The sequence below is a fragment of the Salarias fasciatus genome, chromosome 2 (assembly GCF_902148845.1).
Source record: "Salarias fasciatus chromosome 2, fSalaFa1.1, whole genome shotgun sequence".
NCBI lineage: Eukaryota > Metazoa > Chordata > Actinopteri > Blenniiformes > Blenniidae > Salarias > Salarias fasciatus.
The window spans coordinates 5,787,792-5,810,032 of NC_043746.1; the positions used below are offsets into that span (position 1 = coordinate 5,787,792).

General features: G+C 46.5%; 1 protein-coding gene across 1 annotated transcript; it reads left to right on the forward strand.

Moving 5' to 3' along the window:
* Window positions 1-2,051: 2,051 nt before the first annotated feature.
* Window positions 2,052-11,290, forward strand: LOC115406620 (SH2 domain-containing protein 4A). Its single transcript, XM_030116757.1, has 6 exons — window positions 2,052-2,165; window positions 4,060-4,452; window positions 8,364-8,481; window positions 8,958-9,069; window positions 9,182-9,413; window positions 10,614-11,290. Exons 2-6 carry the CDS (start codon window positions 4,272-4,274, stop codon window positions 10,760-10,762), a joined length of 792 nt encoding a protein of 263 aa, XP_029972617.1. The 5' UTR covers window positions 2,052-2,165; window positions 4,060-4,271; the 3' UTR covers window positions 10,763-11,290.
* Window positions 11,291-22,241: the final 10,951 nt, after the last annotated feature.

Genomic DNA, 22,241 nt, shown 5'->3' on the forward strand with positions numbered 1-22,241 from the left:
CTGCGGCTGAAACACACTGGATCACACGCACAGGTCAGGTGGAATGCAGAAGTAGGTTTTAAACTGGGCGACGCAGTGGTGTGGTGATTAGCACTGTCGTCTCACAGCAGACAGACCTGGGTTTCAGTCCTGAAGACAATACAAAGATGCTTTTCTATTGGTACTATCTCAGGAAACCATCACTTCATGATAATGTTGATAAATGTATTGGAAAAAAAAAAAGAACTGGACTTACAGCACGAGTTACTGGATTAAATAGTAAAGTAACTCTATTTCCTGTCTGATTCAGGATGTCCACATACAGTAGTGTGTGTATATTAGCTATATTACTGTGACATAACCTGAGCTCTGAGTGTGTGTGTGTGTGTGTGTGAGAGACGACTGACTAATTTCAACTGAAATTACAGCAGTTAGTTAGAAGTCATGTGGTTTTATGTGTGACTTCATTGTGTCTGAGTTGATTGTTCATTGTTGAAGTTGGTGGCTTTCAATGCTCACACCCCTTTGAGGGGGATACAGTGTGTTGCATATATTTTTAAAGGAAACACATTAATAAAGTTAAGTAGGATCAAACATCACATTTTAGCTGCACATATCCTCTTTTCATGCTCCGTGCAGGCGAAGTGTTGAGTTATAAATTCACAATAATGTGTTATTTTACATTCAGAGGGAGAAGATATCGTAGAATCACTGAATAATCTGCCAAAAATCTGAAAGTCTTGCTTATCTGAATACTTGAAAGGTAAAAAAAAAAAAAAATCTAAATTTACACTTTTCTATATTTTAATTTTGACATTTTTACATTGGGAAAACAGTAAGATGTATTTTGTTGAAGTTGTATTTATTGTAGTTATGATTTCATATTTTGAAGAAGACTTGAAAATAGAGATATTAGTCTGTTGTTATACTTTGATTTTCTCTGCTTTTGTCAATATTTCATGTTATATTATGGGTGACAGATTGTTTCAGTGATTTATGTTGAAGCTTATGTGTCTCTGATGATATTTTATTTATTGTACGGTTCTGTTTTCTATCCATACAGAGAACTTTAAATATATTTAAAAATTATAAGGAATGTTTGATTCTATATTATAAATTGATCTATCCTGAGACCAGGTCAGGTGTCAAGACAGAGACAGCAGCTCTGCAACAATTCCACTTTTTTAGTCTATGAAAAAATAGAAGGTTCTTGCCAATTCCATTGTAAATATCCTGAAAGTAATCATCAGGTACTTCCTAAAGTCGTGTTGTTACAGTGACAGGTTAATTTCCAGAACATTATTTGCATATTGCAGATCTGTTCATGTGACTTTATTTGTTTAACTCCAGGATTAAACCGTAAATGACTCATTTACTTTCTCTTGTGGTTTGTCGTACAAATGTCCAGGCGTGTTTTGAGAGAAAACAAAGAAGGAGCCCTTCCCTCTTTCTCGTGTAAACACCGACTGCAGGTCAGGCCCTCGTAAACCTGCCGGGTCAGTATCAATCAGGACGACTGCTTGTAAACACTTTTATGATATTTATAGTTTGTCACGGCTCTCAGGTACGTAACTTATCAGCCAAACAATGACTGCTGCGAGGATCTGTGTGTCAACAACCTGTTGACCGAGAAAGATCCGGTGGGATAAATACTCGGATTCCTTCCTGAGCATGTGGGTTTGTGATTAACAAAGCACGGGCGACTTCCTGGAGGAAGGAAAAGAGGGAGAAGGGGGTCAAACTTTAGTCTGTCAGATAAAATTCACTGGGAAATTAATGGGAAAAACAAAGGAGTGACTGGAAGTGACTCCCATTTCCCATGATAGGGAAATGAAATCCTGGAATCGTGTCCTTGATTGTAGCAAAGTGTGCCATGACTGGACAGATTAAGCCATGGAGTTATTTTAATTTTTACTGCTTGATTGTCTGAGTGTGTGCCGGCGTGAGTGTTTTATGGAGTTGTGAGTGTGGACGGGAGATAAGAGGAGGGAGGAGGGGAGACGCACATCAGTCCGTCCCACTGCTGCTCAGTACAAATGCTGCTGAGCAGAGTGGAGTCTGCATACCTCCGACGACTGATCCATCCCACACACACACACACACACACACACACACACACACGCACAGACAGAGACACACACTCACTGAAGTCAGGCTGGGAGATGCTACCGGCTGGCAAACACTGAGTAAGTGCACTCTCCCTCCACTCTGCTCCTCTCTCTCTCTCTCTCTCTTTCTTCTTTTCTCTTTGTGTGTGTCTTCGCTGCGTCTGCCATTCTCCGGCCTGCCTGAGTCAATTTATCTCTCACACTCTCTCAAACGGCCAGTGTTTCCTCAGACTGAGAGACTTTTCAAACTTCTCTCTCAGTATGCCGCGCACACCCCGTCTCTCCCCGCTCCTTTTTGCCTTTCCTGTCTTTTCTCTTGCGTGTGTGAGGCAGAAGAAATCTCAGACTGATTTGCATGTTTGGCGCCGAGCCAGAGCTGGATGCTCTACCTCTTTACACCAGAGGAACAGAGCGGCGAGTGTATGAGTCTTGATCTGTTATATGTTAATTTGAGCCGTGTGTGATGTTCCTGCGGCTCGCTGTTTGTTTTCGTCCCGAGCTGGAAGGCGTGCGGCTCGTTGCCGGAGCTGTCGGGCAGGTGAAAGACTCATTGTGTGGAGAGATTAAGCACTTTGCTCAAATTAAGTAGCGTCTGTTTGTCTGGTTGTGAATCACAGCCTCACAGAGCTCCTGTACAATGAAGAAACAAATGGAATCACTTCCTTTTCGCCTTCAGATGAAAGACGCTCATATTAACAAGGATATAAATCATGGATGGACCGCAGAGAAAAAACAAACAAGCATTTAAAATGGATATTATTGTAGTTAAATAGAAATTTTGGGTCCTTTTGAATATATAAATTTATTCATATTGAAGTACAATTTTTACTGTCGTAACAGTTTTAACTATTATTCGAACCATTCGATGTGTAGTTATGTAGCCAGTAACATGATTCTTGTGGGAAAATTCAGGTTTCCTTTACTGTATGTGGATATTTTATTTTAACCTCCTCATTAATCGTGCTCTCTTCTCGCCAGAGTCCTGAGGTTTCAGCACAGCAGTGATTTTATGCGAGCAAAGTATGAGATGCTCATCAGTCACTCAGTGTTTATCGTGACGAACCTTCGTTGGCAAAACTATACAAACAGATCAGTCAATCCGAGCAGCCAGTTTAATTGTTGTGCAGCTGCATGTTTCTCCAGCCTGAGGACCCGCCTGCGTTCCTGCGCATTGGTCTTTGAAATGGTTCACTCTCGCTCAGCTTGTATCTTTTCAAAAAGCCCAGAATGACCTGTTTTTTTTCCAGCCAGGTTCAAGTGAGAATCTGCAGTAATGATTCACTCTTTATCTCCGCCTCAGATTGGTGAGCCGTTAATACAAACACACACCCGATTGGCCCTCGCACGGCAACGCGCCGCGCCACATTTTTCAAAAGTGAGCGCGAGGTGGAGCCTGCTTCTTCGGAGTTTGTTGACATGCGGTTTAATGTTGAGGCCGTGTTTCTGGGATTCTTGCTCTTCGGTGCTTCCCGGCCAGTCACGCGTCGACAAAGCTGAGTGTTATCTGTGTGTAGAAATTCCGCTGAACTGTTTCCCTCTGTCTCTGTGTTTTTGTGTCTGTTACTCACAGATAGTGTAGAAGCAGCAGCACCCCACCCTGAACGTATGTGTGTGTGTGTGTGTGTGTGTGTGTGTGTGTGTGTGTGTGTGTGTGTGTGTGTGTGTGTGTGTGTGTGTGGATACACTGAACCTGCTCTAGTTTGCTCTTTACTGTTTGGAAGCACAGTAGCTCTCTCACTCCACAGCAGCCAAACAGACACACACACACACACACACACACACACACACACACACACACACACACACACACACACACTCTGTGCTTAGCATTGTAGGTTATTTGCTTGGGGCCTTTTGTATTCTGCCAGTCAGAACCGCATTGAATGGAGGGGAACAAAACAATACAGTAGATATAATCTCCCTCTCTCTCTCTCTCTCTCTCTCTCTCTCTCTCTCTAACTTTTCCTAAAAGCGGTGTCCACTGCCCAGTTGAGTCTGCAGAGCAGAGGAAGCAGAACTCCAGTGACCTGATCCCACTTCCTCCGGAGAAGAGGGAACCCGACCCTCGCCGTCGCGGCGGAGAAGGAGCGATCGTCCCCCCAACCGCCGAAACTCGACCCGGCGGCGTCCAGAGGAGCCCGCGGTAGTGGCGTCTACTGTTGTCGGGGGGGAAGCAGAGGCAGGATGCTGGCCAAGATCCTGGAGGACATGTGGGTGGAGCCGGAGGTGCTGGAGGCCCTCAGCGAGGAGCAGAAGAGGATCCTCTTCCTGAAGATGAGGGAAGAGCAGGTGCGGCGGTGGAGAGAGCGGGAGGACAGGGAGGAGAGGGAGGGCCGCGACTACCACAGCATCAGGTCAAAGAAAGGTAAGAGCGCCGGTTAAAGCGGCGCACAAACACATTACACAACGGCGAGCCACGTAACGCGAGCCTCCTCCCAGCAGCGGCGAGCAGGTGTTTCTGGAGCTCGTCGCAGTTCCTGCTTCCAAAAAAAAAAACACCATGATGACATAAGAAGGTGATAAACATGAAACGACGCCTCGGGCTCAACGACACACACTCAAAACATTTCAACAAACAAAGAGCGTCTGACAGGAATCCGGTTCTTTATTGGCTTTAAATAGCTCACTGCTGACTCTGTTTAAACTCAGCTAACCTGCAGTACGTACATGGTTATGACCCCGCAGGGTAAATCCCCTACGCCACAGGTGTCAAACGTATGGCCCGTGTGCCAGAATCGGCTCCAAACCACGAAACAAGCTGTAAAAAATCTCTAAGAAAACTGTGATTTTTTTTTTTTAACTATTTTTCTCAACAGTAGCGGATTGAAAACAACATTGACAGCCTGAGATCATTACAAGGAAACTCACTTTAGCCTCAGACTCCTGCTGTCAGGGCGAGTTTGGAAAAACACCCACAATGCAACATCTGCAGGAGTATATTATTTTGGGACGTTTCTCTGTATTTTGCAACATAAGGTTCCGTTAAAACCGCCTTTCTGGTGAGATTGTAGTGTTTTATTTCCCAGATTTGTTCGATCGTTAATGGATCAGACTGAAGGACAGCGGATTCACTGGTCTGATTGGGTGGAAGTGATCAAACAGGTTTTAGTTACGATCAGGAGGAGTTTCACCATGAAAACAAGGAAGAAATGCAAAACAAGTGAAAACAAAAGCAGTGTTTCAGGAACAGATGTGGGCTGTTCTGAAATGCATTTTTAGGAGTTTGTTTAAATCAGGCCTCTTCGCGGTGGAGAGGAATTCCTGCAGTTTAGATATGAACAGCTTCTGGAGTTAGAGAGAGTGTGTGTGTGTGTGTGTGTGTGTGTGTGTTGTAATTTAGACTGACAAAACTGTTTGATCGTCAATTTTCCGCTGATCGTTATCAACATTGAGGACACTGCTCTCTCGCTCTCTGTGTCAGTTCCAGTCTCAAGCTGACTCATTAAGTGTGTAAATAAAAAAGAAAACAGTACAAACGTTTTGTTCTGCCTCCGTTCTGAGTCATTCTGCTCCTGGTGGTGTTTTGGATTCAGACAGATGTTGTAGTATAACGTAATTCAGGCACATTGTCTGTTAAAAATAGAGATATTGTGCAATCTATCTGTTGAGGTTTTATTTGCTTTGTGAAGCTCTTCATGGCTGACAGAACGAAACACAGTGTGTGTAGTTTTACTTTAAGGATCCTGGCGTCTTCATTGTAGAGATGTCCCCCCAGAGGAAATCTCATCTGGGTCGTCTGGAGCCGGCCTCGTTCATTTTCACAGCCGCAGTGACTCAGACGGGAAGTTAATGCCACCGGCTCGCGCAGGATCTCATTTCTTTGGAGTTAAACACCTGCTGTCTCGAATAGCGTGACACTCGGCGGTGTTTTGAGAAACGGCCTCCCTGAATCAATCAGATATTATTAGGATTATGGCAAAATTACTGACTGCGGCGCATTTACAGTTCTGGCCGCCGTGATTAATGACGTACTTACACAATGGTACACACTCAGACGGGCCTCTCGGGTTACCGGGTCTGATTAATGTGTTTAAAGCGGAGCCGGAGAGATGAGGAGGAGCGGACCGCCTCCGCTCGCTCGCTGGCCTCCATAACCCTCGGCTGGACCGCTGTGTCTCACTCATTTCGCTCTGCCTTCCTCCGTTTAAGGTGTTTTTCTAACTCGCCAAGACCCTGACACCTCGGAGTGGTTCAGCTGCAGTGTGTGTGCGTGTGTGTGTGTGAGTGTGTGTGTGTGTGTGAGACAGCCTCTATCTCAGACTTGTTTGTGTGGCCTGAAAGCTGAATAAGATTGAGTAAGCCGTGCCATTCGGGGCGTCGCCTCGCCTTAAACCACATATTAGGTTCCCGTCTTTGTTTACCCAATCTCTGCGCCGTCACCTGAGAATCAGCCCGGTGTGTGTGTGTCGTCCTGTGAATCTGGCATTACACAACGCGTAATCCGGTCGGCCGCCTCGGCTCCTTTGTCGCCCAGCAGACAGGAGAAGAGCACGCAGACCTTTAAATGTCACAGCTAAACCTTGACCTGCAGGTTTGCATTTCTGTGATTTTCCGCAGTTTGGTGAACGCGGCGGCGTCGGAGTGAGACGTCTCATCGCCGTAATGACAGAGCGAGGCTGGATTCCTCGGAGAGCGTAGGAGCCGTTGACGTCAGAGCGGCTCTGACCCGACATCAGGCCGAGACGTCCACACAATGCGTCCCTGTGTGTCACGCAGCAGTTAAAATACCGGCCGCGCTCCCGAATGCGAAGGCAGACACAGCTTGCTTTTGTTATCGAGGCCTTCTCCCCCCCAAAGCCCAGCCAGCCGTCTGGGTCTCCGCGCTCATTCATTCACCGCTCTGGTCCCGGTCGGGCCGGAGATGCGAGCGTTTGCCTGCTTCGCCACGTCACGCAGGTGTTTTTCAGGTAGAGTCATTAAAACGTGGCCGGTTCCAGTCACCAGGGAGCGGGGGTTTTCAACACGCCGGCTGAGTCACGAGGAAAGAACCGCTCAGGAGAAACTTGGTGTCACCGACAGGTGACGCGCCTGTAGCGCACGTCACCTGTTGTTTACTACTGCGCCCATCTAATGATAAAGCAGCAGGATAGAGGACAACCCAGAAACGCTTTGAGATAAAGCTTCTCACTAAAGGAAGAGCCTCTCCAGATATGACCTGGTGTCTTCTTCTAACTCCGCTTCCTCCTGATGAGTCTCAAACAGCGGAGGGACTCTGGGATTTGAAAAAAAAAAAAAAAGAGCGAACTGAGGTCAGACAGTGGAACAGTTTGAGGACAAAGACTGCAGGCAGCCGCCTGAGGTCTGCTCAGCTCTACGCTGAGAGGACAGCACCACCTTCTGGAGGAAAGCCAGAATAGCCGGTTATGAGAGGTCGAAAGTCAAAACTAACCTCTGAAGAGTTAAAATAGACTCGGTCTCATGATTTCGAGGGTATTTCAGTTTTACGGCTTTTTTTCTGCCTGAGTTGGAACAGAAATGTATTATTACAACAAATGTTTTACTCAAGTTTGCATTTAAGTTCGATTTGTAGTCGCATTGTTGTATAATAATAATAATAAATAATAAATAATAATAATTTCGTTGTAACTTGTAACTTGGGTAACTTGTTGCGATGACAATAAAGGCTACTCTGACTCTAATAATCAAACTTGATTTAGGTTTAAATGAGTGTTACATCAGGGCCTTCCTGTCGAGGTCTGCATGTTCTCCCTTTGTGTGACAGGTCGCTAATGTTCCTGTAGTTGTGAATTTGTTGGTGGATCAAGCAGTGAATGGAGGATGTATTTATTTTAGAAGTATTATGGGTATTAGTTTATAAAAGACGGGTTTCTTTTGTTTATAACTTGCATAACTCAATTACCTCTGTTTGCCCATCAGTGTGTGTGTGTGTGTGTGTGTGTGTGTGTGTGTCCACAGGTGATACGTCCAGGTTGTATTTTAGCCTTTTGTCCTGTATTTGCTGGGATTCCCTGCAACTGAATTCTGGGTAAAGATAGGAGATAACAGAAGAGAGGAAAATAAAGGGGTGGATTGACGGAACAATAGAAACACTCCGGATCCTTTTGTGTGTCCGTTTTCAGAAACACAAGAAAAACACTTGTTAAACATTAAATGAGTCCAGCATGGCCTCAGCAGGCTGCGTCGGCACTTTTATATTTTTGCTTGACTGAAAATGTTGGAACAGTGTTTCTGTTTTTAATGAGTGAACAGTGTGTCTATCTCTGCCGCCCAGGACTTCAGGCTCACGCCGTTTCTCGTGTTTTCTTGTGTTTCCAGCCTCCAGTAAACATGTGAGCTGGCTCCTGGGGCGGGACGGCGACGTGAGCGTCAGTATAATCGGGGAGGTGGACGAATTCCGGTCCTCCAGACTCCTCCAGAGCCTCGTGAACCACAGGTAGGAAGACCCCGGCTCATGAGGCCGGCGCGCCATCCATTCAGAAGCATTTAGGTCGCAGCAATACTTCCTAATTATCTTAATGAGGAAACTAAAGCTAACAATAGACGGAGGGAGCGTCCGTGCGCTTTGATTTGTTGAAGCCATAAGCTCACAGCTGTAAGTTTTCATTACATGATTTCCATGTGACATCAAAATAAACCACTTTTAATTGACGGATTGACGTCCGCTTCACTTTGCCAGTGACTTTGTGAGCGCAGGATGTTTCCGAACCGACACATAGCAGCGTCTGCGAAGGTATTACGTAACTAATTGTTTCTGATAAGATCACCGGCAAACTCCAGAGGTTCAGTCGGCGAGCCGTCCTCGGCCCAATTTGATTATGGAAGTTATTTGCCAAATGACTGAGCGCAGGATTGATCCAAAGGTTGGAGCGGCCGTCTGCGGGACTGAAAATGGACGTCTTTGTCTCGCAGGCTCCGCGGCGATAATATGAATGGCATCCAGACAGCGGACTTGCTGCCAGGAAGAGAGGCCCGGCAGCTCGGCTTTACAGAAGACATCCAGCTGCCCCTCGCAGATGTTAGCGTGAGTTCACGTGCTCGCATGTGGCTTGGAAGCTGGGGGGGTTGGGGCGGGAGGTTAAGACGGGCGGCGTGTCGGGAGGCTTACCGTGGTGTGGCGTCCCGCTCACGCACAGGACGACCCGGCCTCGCCCGGCGGCCCGTCTTCAGAGGAGGACTCCTGCGGCGCCGAAGACGAGCTGAAGGACGCCGCCGAGGACAGCAGCGGCGGCGACAGCGACTCAGGCGGCGGCTCGGACAACCTCAGCGCCTGGGCTCCTCTCCACAGGTCCCATTTCAGTAGCCATGGCAACCAGCCCCTCAAAGCCCAACTGTCAGACGCAGGGAGGGACGGCGCTCAGGCCCGAGGTGAGGAAGCAAGAGAGGAAGGAAGAGGTGGAGAGAAATCACAATCACCAAACAGAAACAGCAGCCACGTCCCCGAGAGTCACACTCAGCAGCGAAAAGGAGAGAGGAAGCCGAATATTCTTTCAATTCATTCAAAAAAACTCAAGAAAATACAACACATTCACATGTATGTGTTAATGTGTTTATTAGTCCAATTACTGACATTACTGCAATCACAGAGGAATTTCTGGGTTTGTGACTTTTTATTCTGAGAGACAAAGTTCCTGCTTCATGCTTACATTTGTTTACAAAACAAATAGCCAGAGTGTATTATTCAGTGTGTTTTCAGTGTAGATATTTCATCCAGTGTTCATACAGTTGTTTTACGACTTCCTGTTCTACATTAGATCATTAGTTGAGCAACAGTTGAGTAAAATGGTCGATATTTTAAACTGAGGGAATCAAACCAGCAGAGGAATAATCCGGATTTTATTGACTTAAGAACCGAACAGTCATTCACAACATCATCTTACATTTTTAAAAAAACATTAGAAAGTACAGCATTTAAGGGAAAACCTCAAAACATGTGTCATTTAGACCTCATCTCTAGCATTTAAACTCTTCGAGGTGACTGACTGCCTTTTATTTATGTGCCGTGAATGAAGACCGCCAACAAGAGGCATGATTTTGTCAGCTTCAAGAAAAAAGTAGATTTTATCCTTTATATTCCGTATGAAGGCAGATATTTTACCATGTTGAATCAATACATTTTTAAAGGTGTGCATCGATTATGAAATTAAAGATCTTACAGCTTTATTGAGCTCATTAAGAGAAACACTTTAGATTTATCCCAATTTAAGATGTGATGAAAGAAAAATACAACCATTTAAATTATATTTATTGTTCTGTAATGTTGTAATAGACATCAGGATGTAAGCAGTCGGTATTACGGTTTGAAAAAGGCTGAGGGAAATATCAGTTACATGTTTATTAAATGTCCCTGATAAATAAATGCTAGTGGATAGTGGTAGTAGTAGTGGTGGTAGATCAATGTTATTGCAAAGAAATATCTTAATTTAGAGAAAGGGCAGGTTTTAAAGCAGCACATTTCTGTGTGGAAAGCTGAAATAAGGCGGCAATACAAGACGAAGCCGTGCAGCAAAATGCATAAATTTGAAGGCGATGCTGAGCAGTCACTCCGAGTTGTCCTCTTTTCCTCAGAAATGCGACGTTGTGAAAGGAGACCAGAGTCCGGGAGCCGCGTGGCGCAGCTCCGAAAGGCGTTCGCAGACAATCCCCACCACACCAAACCAGCCAAACCGGCCAAACCCGCTCACCTGCAGACAGGAAGCACGCCGCCGGTCCGTTAGGACCCCGCCAGGGTCCGCCCTGCCCGAGACAAAAGAGGCCGAGCCGGCGCAGGCCGAGGACTCAGACTCTGAAAGAAAAGCATCCTCACTTGAACCCCAGCAGAGACAGAGAGAGCACGCGCTCTCTTTCCACGGCGATTCGACCCACAGACAGCGAGACGGCGGCGGCGGCGGCGGCGGCGGCGGCGGAGTGAGAAAAAGACTTGAAAGCTTTTCAACTGAAGTCAACCTGAATGATAAAACTAAGCAGCTTTGATGTTTGAGTTTATATTCCAGTTGAAAGACGCTCACGTGGCGGAGAGAGAGGGGCCGGTGACGACAGGTGGAAAAGACGGTTTATGATGAGCTGGCACAAGTCGCTGGGACTTTACAGAAGTGATGAATCACACTCGGTTTCCCTACTGATCCACAGGTTTTTACTCTTTTGAATGGAGTCCGTGTCACTTGTTGTGCTTTAAACATTCCCGACTCCCCGTCCTCCAGCGGGAGCTGGAGTTACGGGCGTCAAATAAAGAAGGACACTGATAAAAGCAAATGAAAAACTGTCTGTTTGTGCTGCGAGCGGCGTCTCTCCTCCCTGATCCTCATGTTGACACGTGAACGCTCACTGCCACACATTCACTGACATGCACTGACCTGCTCATCAGGAGCCCTTTAGGCTCCGGGCCCTCGCTGCACAACACCTCCACCTGTCACCGGTGAGTTATGGTGGTAATCAGTTTTTGGACAGGAGCGGTAATGTAGCCGTAGTCCTGAACGCTGCAGCACGTCGGATTAGACAACAAAAAAAGACTCAGCAGCTCACCTGCTTGCTGGCTTCAGGTTGATCCTCCTGTTACACAGATTTTAGGAGATCGCTGGCCTCCAGATGATGAGTTCCATTATTATTGTCCCGTATTGCCACAACGGCGACTTCTAGAAAACCAGCATTCAGGTTTTTCTCTCAGATTTCATGTTTACTCTTGTGGTGTGAACCAAGTTAGAAATAGTAGGAAAACACTGGATTCTGGGCAAGTTTGCTTTGAGCTTACACTTGGATTATCAACTTTAGAGTGAAAGATGATGAAGGTGCTGTAGTGGATAATGCTCTTGTCCCTGGTTCAAGTTTCATTGTTTGCAAGATTATCTGTCAGTGTGAATGTGAGAGTCAGCTTCTCTGTGTGACCAGTCCCCATCACATTTTATTGATTATGGGTGTAGTTACAGCATTTAAACCTGAAAAACACTATTAAGTTATTTTAGTAGTTCCATAAACTTAAAGGTGCATTAAAGGTGCTTTAGGCAGGATTCGGCATCTCTGCCATCTTGCTTAGGGTTACCTAAACAAGATGGCGATTTGACCCATCTAAGATGGCGATTTGAAACCCAGCACAGCCAATCCTGTCCTGTTTTCTCTGACATCACGCCCTTACACAAGTTAAGCCCCTCCCACAAGAACGTGTGACAAACGCCCCTTGACCAATCACGGTTAGAGCCTCAGGGGCTCTTCTGATTGGTCAAAGATACCTGGAGCTGTCGAGATTCCTTTTCAGCTCAAAACAAAGACAGATGGAAACGCTGCTCCCTTGCGGTAGTGCAATTATGCTACACTCCTAAAGGATTATCAATGGATACTCTAACATTTAATCCAAAGAAAACACCGAAAAATTAGCATTGACTAGCAAAATCCTGCCTACAGCAGCTTTAAGGAGTTTTCATGTTTTATGCGAAACAACGGCCCCTGCAGGCCTTGGGAGTAACTGCAGCTTAGTAAAACGCTCATGTCTGTGGCTTGCGTCCATGTACGTGCACGGAAGAGGGGATCTCCTTCCTCTTTTAGTAGTGCTCGAGTAAAATTTAAGTTTCTTTTGCCTGGTGGGGTCTGTGCTGGAGCTGTGGCAGTGCTCGAAGCTGGTCTTACTTTCTGGAAGATCCATCCTCAGTACTGCTCAGTTGCTGCTCGTTAAGCATCTGGTGGAGTAATGGCGGACAAAACGAAAGCTAAGGATATCAGGCCAGCGGGAGCGTGCATTATGTCATTCCTCTCAAATTCTCAGCAAAAAAATTCTGGTGCCGGACCGGCACTGCAACTCTAAAGAGACAATTTAACGTTGTTAGCGGTACTTACAAAGAATATATCAGGGCACATTGTACACACCAGTGAATAGTTGTAACATATTTATGGTGGAAAATAAGTATTTTTAAAGTTGAAAAACTCTTTAATGAACCTTTAAATCAAAATTTAAAAAAACACGCTCTATCATCTGAACGTTAACATGACTCACAAGAAACAGATTTATGCACTAACAGAGAGAAGAAGCAGCAATAAACTGTCAACTTGCTGATATTTTTGTTTATTAAAATCTGTTAATGCTAATCACAGCTGTACACATATTAATGTTACTTCTAGAGAGCTATCTTCAGTTTTTATGCCAGGAGTGATGAAATTAACCTCCTAAACAGGAGTTTAGTAAAATCGTAACATAGAAAAAAAAAATCGTGACCTAGGAGACACTAGAGTTAGATAATTACTGTCTGTTTATATCTGCTCCGTCTTACAGGAACAGCCAAATATCAAATCTCACTGTAGACTTGGTAGCTTTTACAGTTTTGTATAACATAAATAATGATTTGTGTCATTCTTATGGTGTTTATTATTTCATAATTTCAGTCATTAAAAGTATGCTACTATCAAAACGGGTGGTGCTACAGGGGGGTGTTATGGTGTCGTGTCGTTGTTCGCTTGAAGTAGCAAAAACCCGAACTGTGTGAAAACCTGGAGTTATCTGATAAATTAAAATGAAGAAGAGATCAAGTTGCACATTTAAATTAGCTTATAGGCCAATCTTCACATTGTGATTGGAGTTTTGTGTTAATAATTTATCTTTGGTGCTTTCATAATCATGTTCATAGACATATGTATTGGATATATATTAATGTCTGAATTGGTCATGTGGTCAGATTGTGAGGAGTCAGAAGACGAACCCGTTTGTCAGTCCATAACAGAAAGCTGTTCAGCTGAAGTAGCACTTACCTTTTGGACTCTCATCATTTGAATTCAGTAATTGTCAAATGCAGGCGGTGTCACACATTTTAGTTCAGGCCACAAACAGTCAGTCCCATTTGATCTCAGCTGAGCCAGACCAGGGCAACAACAGCATGATAACCAAAAACAATGACACTTTTAATGCTTCCCTTTGTTTAAGGACAGAAAAATACAAGTACACTCTGAAAGTGCTTACTTTTGTTGCACTCTTGGCTTAAACTGATTTATTCTGTGTGTACATGTTTTCATGATCTCACACTCACAAATATGAACATGATGCTCATGGAATTTGCTCATGAAAAGCTAGCATATGTTGCAGCATGTTTCAGTCACTGGCTCTCCAGTTCTCAGTCTTCAGTATTAGGAAAACAGCGAGAGGAAGGCGGACGGATACAGGTGGAGTCCTCCGTCCTCCTGAGTTCATTACAGGTTTCATTTGGCTCATTTTCAAGTGATTCCACTGATGACCTGTGGGGGGCAGTGTGGAGCAGCATAGCTCATGTGAAAAGAACAAAGAAGACAAGAGACATGACTTTTTAGCCAGTTGCTTGTTGTCCCACAAGGTGTACTGCCCTCTACTGGACGTATTGTTTAACAGCCAAGCCAGCATACAGGATCCATCAGAAGAAGCACATGTACCGATTTACATATGCAAATGAACCAAACCTGGGCTGGCAGCTGTAACCAGACCTCTGCGGGGCTGGGCTTGGTTCTGGTGCTGAATTTCGGACTCCTGAGGTTTTGGTTCCACATCAACAGAAGCTGTTGTCATCAGTGCTCGTGTTTGTGGACGCCGCTGTTTCCCCAGTCAAGGCTCTGGCGAGTGGAACTCATGATCAGTTCTGCTGGCTGTCAGCTGACTGGGTGTGGTCAGGTGACGGAAAGAAAAAAACCCTTACTTTTTGTGTCCTAAAAGTGTGTGTGTGTGTGTTGTGTGTGCGTGTGTGTCTGTTTCTCAGGCGATTTCAGCTTTGTTTCTGCCCTTTGACCTCAGGATGGTTTCTTCTACTTTCCCTGGGAGTGTGCTGGAGCGCGGATGTAAAACAGTGAAAAACACGTCCCTGGGGAGGGGAAATTCAGAGGCTCCACTGCAGCGCGGGAGGGAAATGACAGAAAACCTCAACACGTGTTGGGAGAAGCAACAGTAGCCCGTTTTAAAGGATTGGCGTGTTTGAACTGGGGTTACTGGCTAACCCTCTGGTCACATGTTTTCACTGCTTGGTCACTAATTAACACCCATGACGACACTTTTGCACCGAACCTTTTCTATTTGTTTTGTGTGTTTGCTTACTGACTTTTTCGTCGGGCGCCGGTGTGAAAAAGAGCAGCGTCACGTCGCCTCCTTCTCTGAGGGTTTCTGGGCCGGGTGGCGGCGGTTCCAGACGACGCGAGGAGGTTGTAGATGGCTCCGGCTCGCACAAAGATTATCTATTCAGCGGGACGCATCAGAACGCAGCCCGTCAGAGATCAAACGGAGCGCGCAGAAAGCTGATTAGCATGTGGTTTGGACTGAGACGCAGGGCGAGACGCTCGGGGAGACGGAGCGAATGAGAATCTGGTCACGGGAACCAAAACGTCACAGTCAACTCAATAAACCTCCCCGCATTCCCTCGCCACCTCCACACCCCCGTCGGCCTGAGCGTCTGTGCTCTGTGTGTGTGTGTGTGTGTGTGTGTGTGTGTGTGTGTGTGTGTCTGTCCACCCCATATATCTTGGATCATGTGACTTGACACGAGCAGTCATGCACACAGTGTGAAAAGCCCCGCTATATATAGTTGGACAGTGTTGGGTTTCCCAGTAAAACACTGTCGGAGCCCGCGCTCATCTTTGTTTCCCTGGGAAAGTGCATGTCATTGACTGCTACTTGTTATGTTTCTGTCATCCGCTGCAGGTGTTGAGAGTCGGCTGACACTCCTCATTATTTTCTATCAGCTACAGGAGACGGAAGCAGGACTGAAGAAGCGCCGGTAAACTCCAAATGTTGTCGGCGCACAGGAGTCACCGTCAAGGAATACATCAAAGAAGGAGCTAAATCCAGAAGTGGCTAATTTTACAGAGACAGATTGGTGTGCAGTGGCTAGCACTGCTAACCTCACAGCGATATAAAACACGGTTCGAGTCCGGTGGAGTTCCTCGGATTGAGCGCGACAGAAGATAGATGGACTTTGACACACAAAGACTTGAAATGATGAGCGTAACCTTCATTAACGGACGATGGCTTCTCTGCCGCTGAGCTGATTGCAGACGTGCACACTAATTCAGCCAGTATGATCTACACTCAGCGCACGATGTGAGAGAAAATCAGAGCAAAGAGTTAGCAAAGGCTACTTTTCCCAGCGTCCCATCTGATCTTTTGCGCTAATTCATCAGTAAATGAAGAAGTTCACTTTGAAACTCATATTAATTTCACTAGAAGACACATGAAACGTGATGTACATGCAAAGACCATCTGTAATTGTAAAATAAGCACAGGTGTGTCCGTTGCAGGCCGATATATAGGAACTCTGAACCGCTCTGCTTTTCTTGGAGAGCTATTTGATGTGATTAGTTTGATCTGTTGTTTAAGCAGCTCGGGTCGATAACAGAGGGAAAAAGATTGTATCACCCTCCACGATAAAGTTCAGCCAAAGGGGTGGAGGGGAGGTGCATTGGTCATGGGGGAAGGGGCAATTCCTTCATCTCCTGGGGCAAATCTCACCCTGACTGCACTGACACAATTCGGCTGACACTATTCAACCAAGCAGCAACACCGACGTCTCTTTTTTCATGAATATTGACAAAATGACAAAATCAGAAGTGACTTGAAAGTAACTGAGTACATTTACTGAAGAGCTGTGTTTGCTTGAGCTTTGAGATGCTTTCTGTTTTTTCTACATCCTCTATGCAGCTAAAGTTACTTTACAGATTAAGACTGGAAACAGTGAATGAAGATGAAAACATTTGGATTTGTAAATAAAAGGTTTTTCTTCTTGATTTCACACAACTTTATCACCTGGTGTGCTTCCTAATGGAGATCATCGATTATTTTACCAGATAGTATTCTTCAGTTTGTCATGACGCTTGACTTTTGCATGTATTTTTCTCGTAGTAGTAATTTCAGACTCTTCTGAACCCGGAGCTGATGGTTATTGTTCCCCTTCAGACCAGGCCTCGTTATATCTGTGCTGCTACAGCTGCACGGTGAGTCAGTGGTTTTCTCTAGTGTCCAGCTCTTGGTCTCCAGGTTTGAATCCCACCCAGTCTGGAAATTGCATGTTCTCCCTGTGCGGGTGTGGGTTTTTTCACAAATCAATAGGGAACGCCAGTTTCCCTTGCCTGGTAAACCAGCCCCGCCCACTCCTCATCCGCATTTGGATTTTGGAGTTAAGCTCAGTCTGGGTAGGAGCCCATAGAAGGGGATTTCACTCGGTCTGAAACGGCCGAGACAATCAGCGTTGCCGCTTTTTGTTTTCACATTTTTTGGGCGAGTTCCGGTGGCTAAACCGGAAGTGACGCTATCGCTGCGCGTAGCGGAGACGACGGACTTTAACTTTAACCATCGTCTGAAAGCTGCAATCAGTAAGGTTATAGCCAAAATACCAAGCATTACAACAATCAAGCAAGAGCAAGAGTCTGCGCCTGGAGAGTTTCTAACAGGAAAAGACGTTTTTGCGTGTCTTTACGTGTAAGGAAGCTAGAGCTAATGAGCTAATGCTAACCCTTAGAGAAGCGATGACGTATTGTTTAGAAGCACTGATTGGCTGAAGTACACTGTCAGTCAGAGGAGTAACCGACACCCCCTGCAAGAAGTTTCCATGGGCTCCTATCCAGACTGAAGGCCTCAGTATGCTCCCCTGTCGCCGCGACGGCGTTCCTACGATGTCTACGTCGTAGCCCTACGACGGGCTATGCCGGGGCTTGACGTGCGCCTCCCGAAAATCGTGACTTTGCGTTGAGACGACGCGTGGTGACGTGAACGTCGAAGGCTGCGATTGGTCCGCTTTCGCATTGTTTATAGAATAAAGTAGAACTCACCCGGAACGCTTTTCTGACCCAAACAGTGCTTCGGGAGAAATTTAGATCCAAAATTGAGCACATCCCTATACTGTAGCAGTGTTAGCGCTGTTAGCAGACGGGGCTATGTGTATAGCCGCTCCTAAAATGGCTTTAATCTTCCAAAAGCTCATTAGTTTCACCAATATTTCATCATGGTCCGCTCAGCCTCTCCTCCACGACAGCCCGGTGTCGCCAGATATGTCATATATGCAGATATATGTTCGGTAAGTGCACGCGTGTCTAGATACGTACGTCTAGAAATCTATGTCTATAGATCTATGTCTAGGTAAAGCCGGAGCTACGGAAGCCGTTGTTGTGACTGCTAGTGGCTTGGCGGTGAAATTGCAGAGGAGAGTGTTCCCTTGATGCAGAAGCAAGATATGTTCAGTAGCGGCGTAGGGTTGCTGGCGTAGGAACGCCGTGGCGGCGACGGGGGAGCATACTGAGGCCTTAAGCCCAAATCCAAATCCAAATGTCGATGAGGAGTGGGCAGGTCTGGTTTATGAGGCTACAGTTTCCCCCCATTATCTAAAAACATGTATGTTAAGATTAGTGGTGCGACTTTGACTCTCCGTTTACAGCAGGCACTGTTTTTGCCTTTTAATTCCAGTATTTACACAGCAATGTTTTAAAAACTATGTCCATGTGGCAGAAACATTGAAAGGAATTTACTTTTCATGAAACCACTCATACATGCACACAGAGAACAATACGCAATAAATATTAACACCGGCGAGTCCTCAGACATTCGAATGGACAGACGGCCAAGTTGGATTGCTATTCGAGGCAACTCTCAACTCTGAAATGACCGAGTCCCAGGAGGATCTGCACTGGGAGTCATGACACTCTGGAGGCCAACGCCGTCACTGTCCGTCTACTCCACAATGTGCAGAACAACTGTTTCCCAAGGCCGTGGTCTCATGGACAGTGGCTGCATTTCACAAAAGTTGGGTTTTCCCATTTTCAATCACATAGAGTTGGAGAGTTTTCAAAAAGCTCCACCCAGGAAGCCATCTTAAAAAATTGCATTTTCAGTAGTTTGGAGCACCGCTGTCTCGTGAACAAACTCCGAAGATACAGAAAAGTTTTCCTTTGTAAGAAAAGTACAATTTCGACAAAAGTTCAACGCTCCCTGTTGAAAATAAACATTTTTTTTGTTCTTATTCATTTTCCGATTGTTAAAAATTGCTAAAAGCATGAAGTAAATAAAAACTGTAGACACTTCTTGGAGGCTAATTTTAGCTTAATAATTTTTAAACTCTGCACAGTTATTATCCTCCAAGCGGAAATTATTCAACTTTTCGTGTACCAGTTTTGCCCTTGGGCTGTATGTTTAACACCCTGCTCTAAATTAAACATCTGAAGTGAAAACCCCAGCTAACCTGGAGGATGGTAGGCTCCGACCTGGATAAGAAAGGTTTAGAGTTGTTTTTTTTTTTTTTCAAATAAAAATAAATAAAATAGATATATTTGACCTTAAAGCACAAATTATTTCTGCCCCATGCCGTTCTACATCTGGCCAGTAGTGGCCGCTTTTTTACAGAAACTGTTAAACTTTGTTCCACTCATAAACACAGACATGTGATCAGGAGTTAAATGATTCTTCTTTTTTTAAACTTCAATTACTTTTATGAGCTGAAACCTGCTGATGCTATTCGAAACACATGCTCGGCCTTGCAGGCCATCACACACCCTGTGGCTGCAGCGTGAACGAGCGCGCCTGCATCTCCAGCGGCTCCGCTCGCTGTGGTCGTGGGCTTGCAGATGTGTGCACCATGACGTGGCCGCTCTGCTGCTGCGTGACTCACGGAGCCTCCATCACAGCTGCAGACTCGCGCTCATGTTTTCTTCACTCTGGCTCGCCATCGCCGCACTTTGTGCCAGAGCGTCCTGGGCTTGGATTTCTTCTGAAAAGTGCCACAAATTACATGACATTTCCGGATCAGAGGGCAAATTAGCACATGGGGTAAATATCTCATCGTCAATTTTCTGCGACTCAGTGGAATTTGTCACGGTGTATTTCTTGTAATTTATTTTAATTCTCACCCTAAAATCCACTGCATGTGTGTGAGATTGCTCTTCTGCAAGAGAATTGAGCAGACTGAACGTCGCAGTTCAGGTCTGGCTTAGGAATCATTGGAAACAATCAATTCCGCCTCGTGAGGTGGGGTGAAAACAAGCTGCGATGAAACATCACTGCAGGCAGGCCGGCTTTATCTCCGTGCTCTGCCTAACTTCCTGAAACCTATTTTAAAACCCGCAGCCAGCTAAAGATTAACAGAATTTTGTGCACATTACACATTACCTCCGAGGATCAAAACGTGAGAATGTTTCGGGAGCTAATTTGTTCCCGATGTTTTTTGATAGAATCTCAGAAATTCTGTTTTTCTGGGGGCCTTGCTTCGTTTTGAAGCTATCGAGCTGTTTTCTCGTTCGTTTTTCACGCGCAGCACGAGGCCAAACTGGAAGTGGACTCCGTTTATAGAAGTCAGTCTATTCTGGATCCATCTTTAACAGCTTTAGGGGTCAAAGGTCAAGCTTCCCCTTTGACCCCAGTGTCACCAAAATATAACCTGAGGGGCAGACGATCTGAAACTTTTCAAGGATGTGAGGAGGCATTGTGTTTCTGTTTGGGAGCGGCGTGCTTTCCGCGAAACGGGGAACGACAAATGGATAACAGAGGCGTAATGAGGAGTGATCTCAGAAAGATGCTGTTTCTGCAAAGCTGTTACACATTTCCCAACACTGGGGACACGGCCAGCGGAGAGGAGGAAAAAAATCCACAATGAGACACAGTGTCTCCGAGCAGACGCAGTGGCCAAAATTTCAAAGGTCTGGCTGGTGAGCGAGGGTCCGCCCAGCTCCAGCGCAGGTTGCCTTGGGGCTGGCAGGTTGCTCCGCTGCAGTGTGTGTGTGTGTGTGTGTGTGTGTGTGTGTGTGAGTGTGAGGAGTTTTGCAGTGGGAGTGGGCCGGGCCGTCGGTGCTGCTTCAACATATGTAGGCTCGGCGGGTGTCTGTGACGGCACACACCGGCTATCTGGACAATGCATCCGTCATTAACCCCGGTCCCCGTCTCGCTGCATTGCTAATCGGGCCTCCATCGCTCCCGCGCTCCGGATCGGCGGCGCTCCCGTCTCCCCGCTCCCTCTTTGTTTGGGCCGCCTTATCTTCATCCCCTGCTGTCCATCTCCACGTCCTCCTCTCTGCGTCTCCCTCTCTTTCTCTTTTCTCTCCCCCTGTGGCCTGCTTTTCATCTCTCCCAGTTTCTCTCCTACCCCCCCTCCAGCTCACCCCCTGCTCTCCTCCCTTCTCTCTGCCCTTCACCATGCCCCCCCCATTCACCCTTTCCCTGGATCCGCTTTCCACCCCTTCCTCCACCTCATCCTCCTCCTCCTCCCCCAACTCTCTCAACCCTCCCCCCCTCCTCCTCTCCTCTGTCCTCCGCTCAATCCCCCCCTCCCTCCCTCCCTCGCCCCCCCCCCCCCCCCCCCCCACCCCCACCCCCACCACCCCACCCCACCCCTCCTCCCTTTCTCTCTTGCCATCTTGCAGGCCAGTGGAGCCAGACTGCAGGCGTTCAGGGAGTCACTGGACCTGCTGGGCAGCGGGTGACATAGATTTCCGGTGTGTGTGTGTGTGTGTGCGTGTGTGTATGTGTGTGTGTATGCACGCATGTGTGACGAGACCAGGGAGAGGGTGGGGCGGTGTTGGGAGGGAGGGTGTGGGGGGGATTAAGCTCCAAATCACTAGAAAGGCACTGAAGAGAGAGAGAGAGAGAGAGAGAGAGAGAGAGAGAGAGAGAGAGAGAGAGAGAGAGAGAGAGAAAGAGGGAGAGAGAGGGAGAGAGAGAGAGGGGTTGAGAGAAGGAAAAAAGCAGCAGATCCAAGAATTTGAAATTCCCCCTTTGTCTGGGAGATGAAGAAACACTAGACTGTGGACTCAAACTAAAAGACTGTGTGTTTCTCATTCAGTGGGAGCGTTGTAATAGCATGATGTTGGAGCTCGCCGCTTTTCTCCATGAGTTGGCAGTGTCCTGCGTTGGCTGGCGTGCAGCGCTTTCTCTCTCCCCCCTCTCTCTCGCTCTCTCTCTCTCTCTCTCTCCCCCCCTGCCTGACAAACACACACACACGCATACACGCACGTCTACACACACACACACACACACACACAACCCCTCCACCCCCACAGATGCACACACACACACACACACGCACACACACAGAGACATGCACGCACACACAGTCCCTCTGCGATCCCCCTGACTGAAGGCTCACAGGAAGTGCAGCCGTGGCCCAATTATAGCGTGACACCTCGGGCCGGCCGTTGCCATGGTTACGTCTTCCCTGCGGTCCCCTGGAGTGTGGCGCCGAGGAAGAAGGTCTTATCACATCAGCCATCGTTACGGCAACAAGCAAAAAC

Coding starts and splice junctions, on each gene's coding strand:
- LOC115406620 (XM_030116757.1), top strand. CDS start 4,272: ATGCTGGCCAAGATCCTGGAGGACATGTGGGTGGAGCCGGAGGTGCTG. Junction 4,453..8,363: donor CAGCATCAGGTCAAAGAAAG/GTAAGAGCGCCG, acceptor TTGTGTTTCCAG/CCTCCAGTAAACATGTGAGC. Junction 9,414..10,613: donor GGACGGCGCTCAGGCCCGAG/GTGAGGAAGCAA, acceptor TCTTTTCCTCAG/AAATGCGACGTTGTGAAAGG.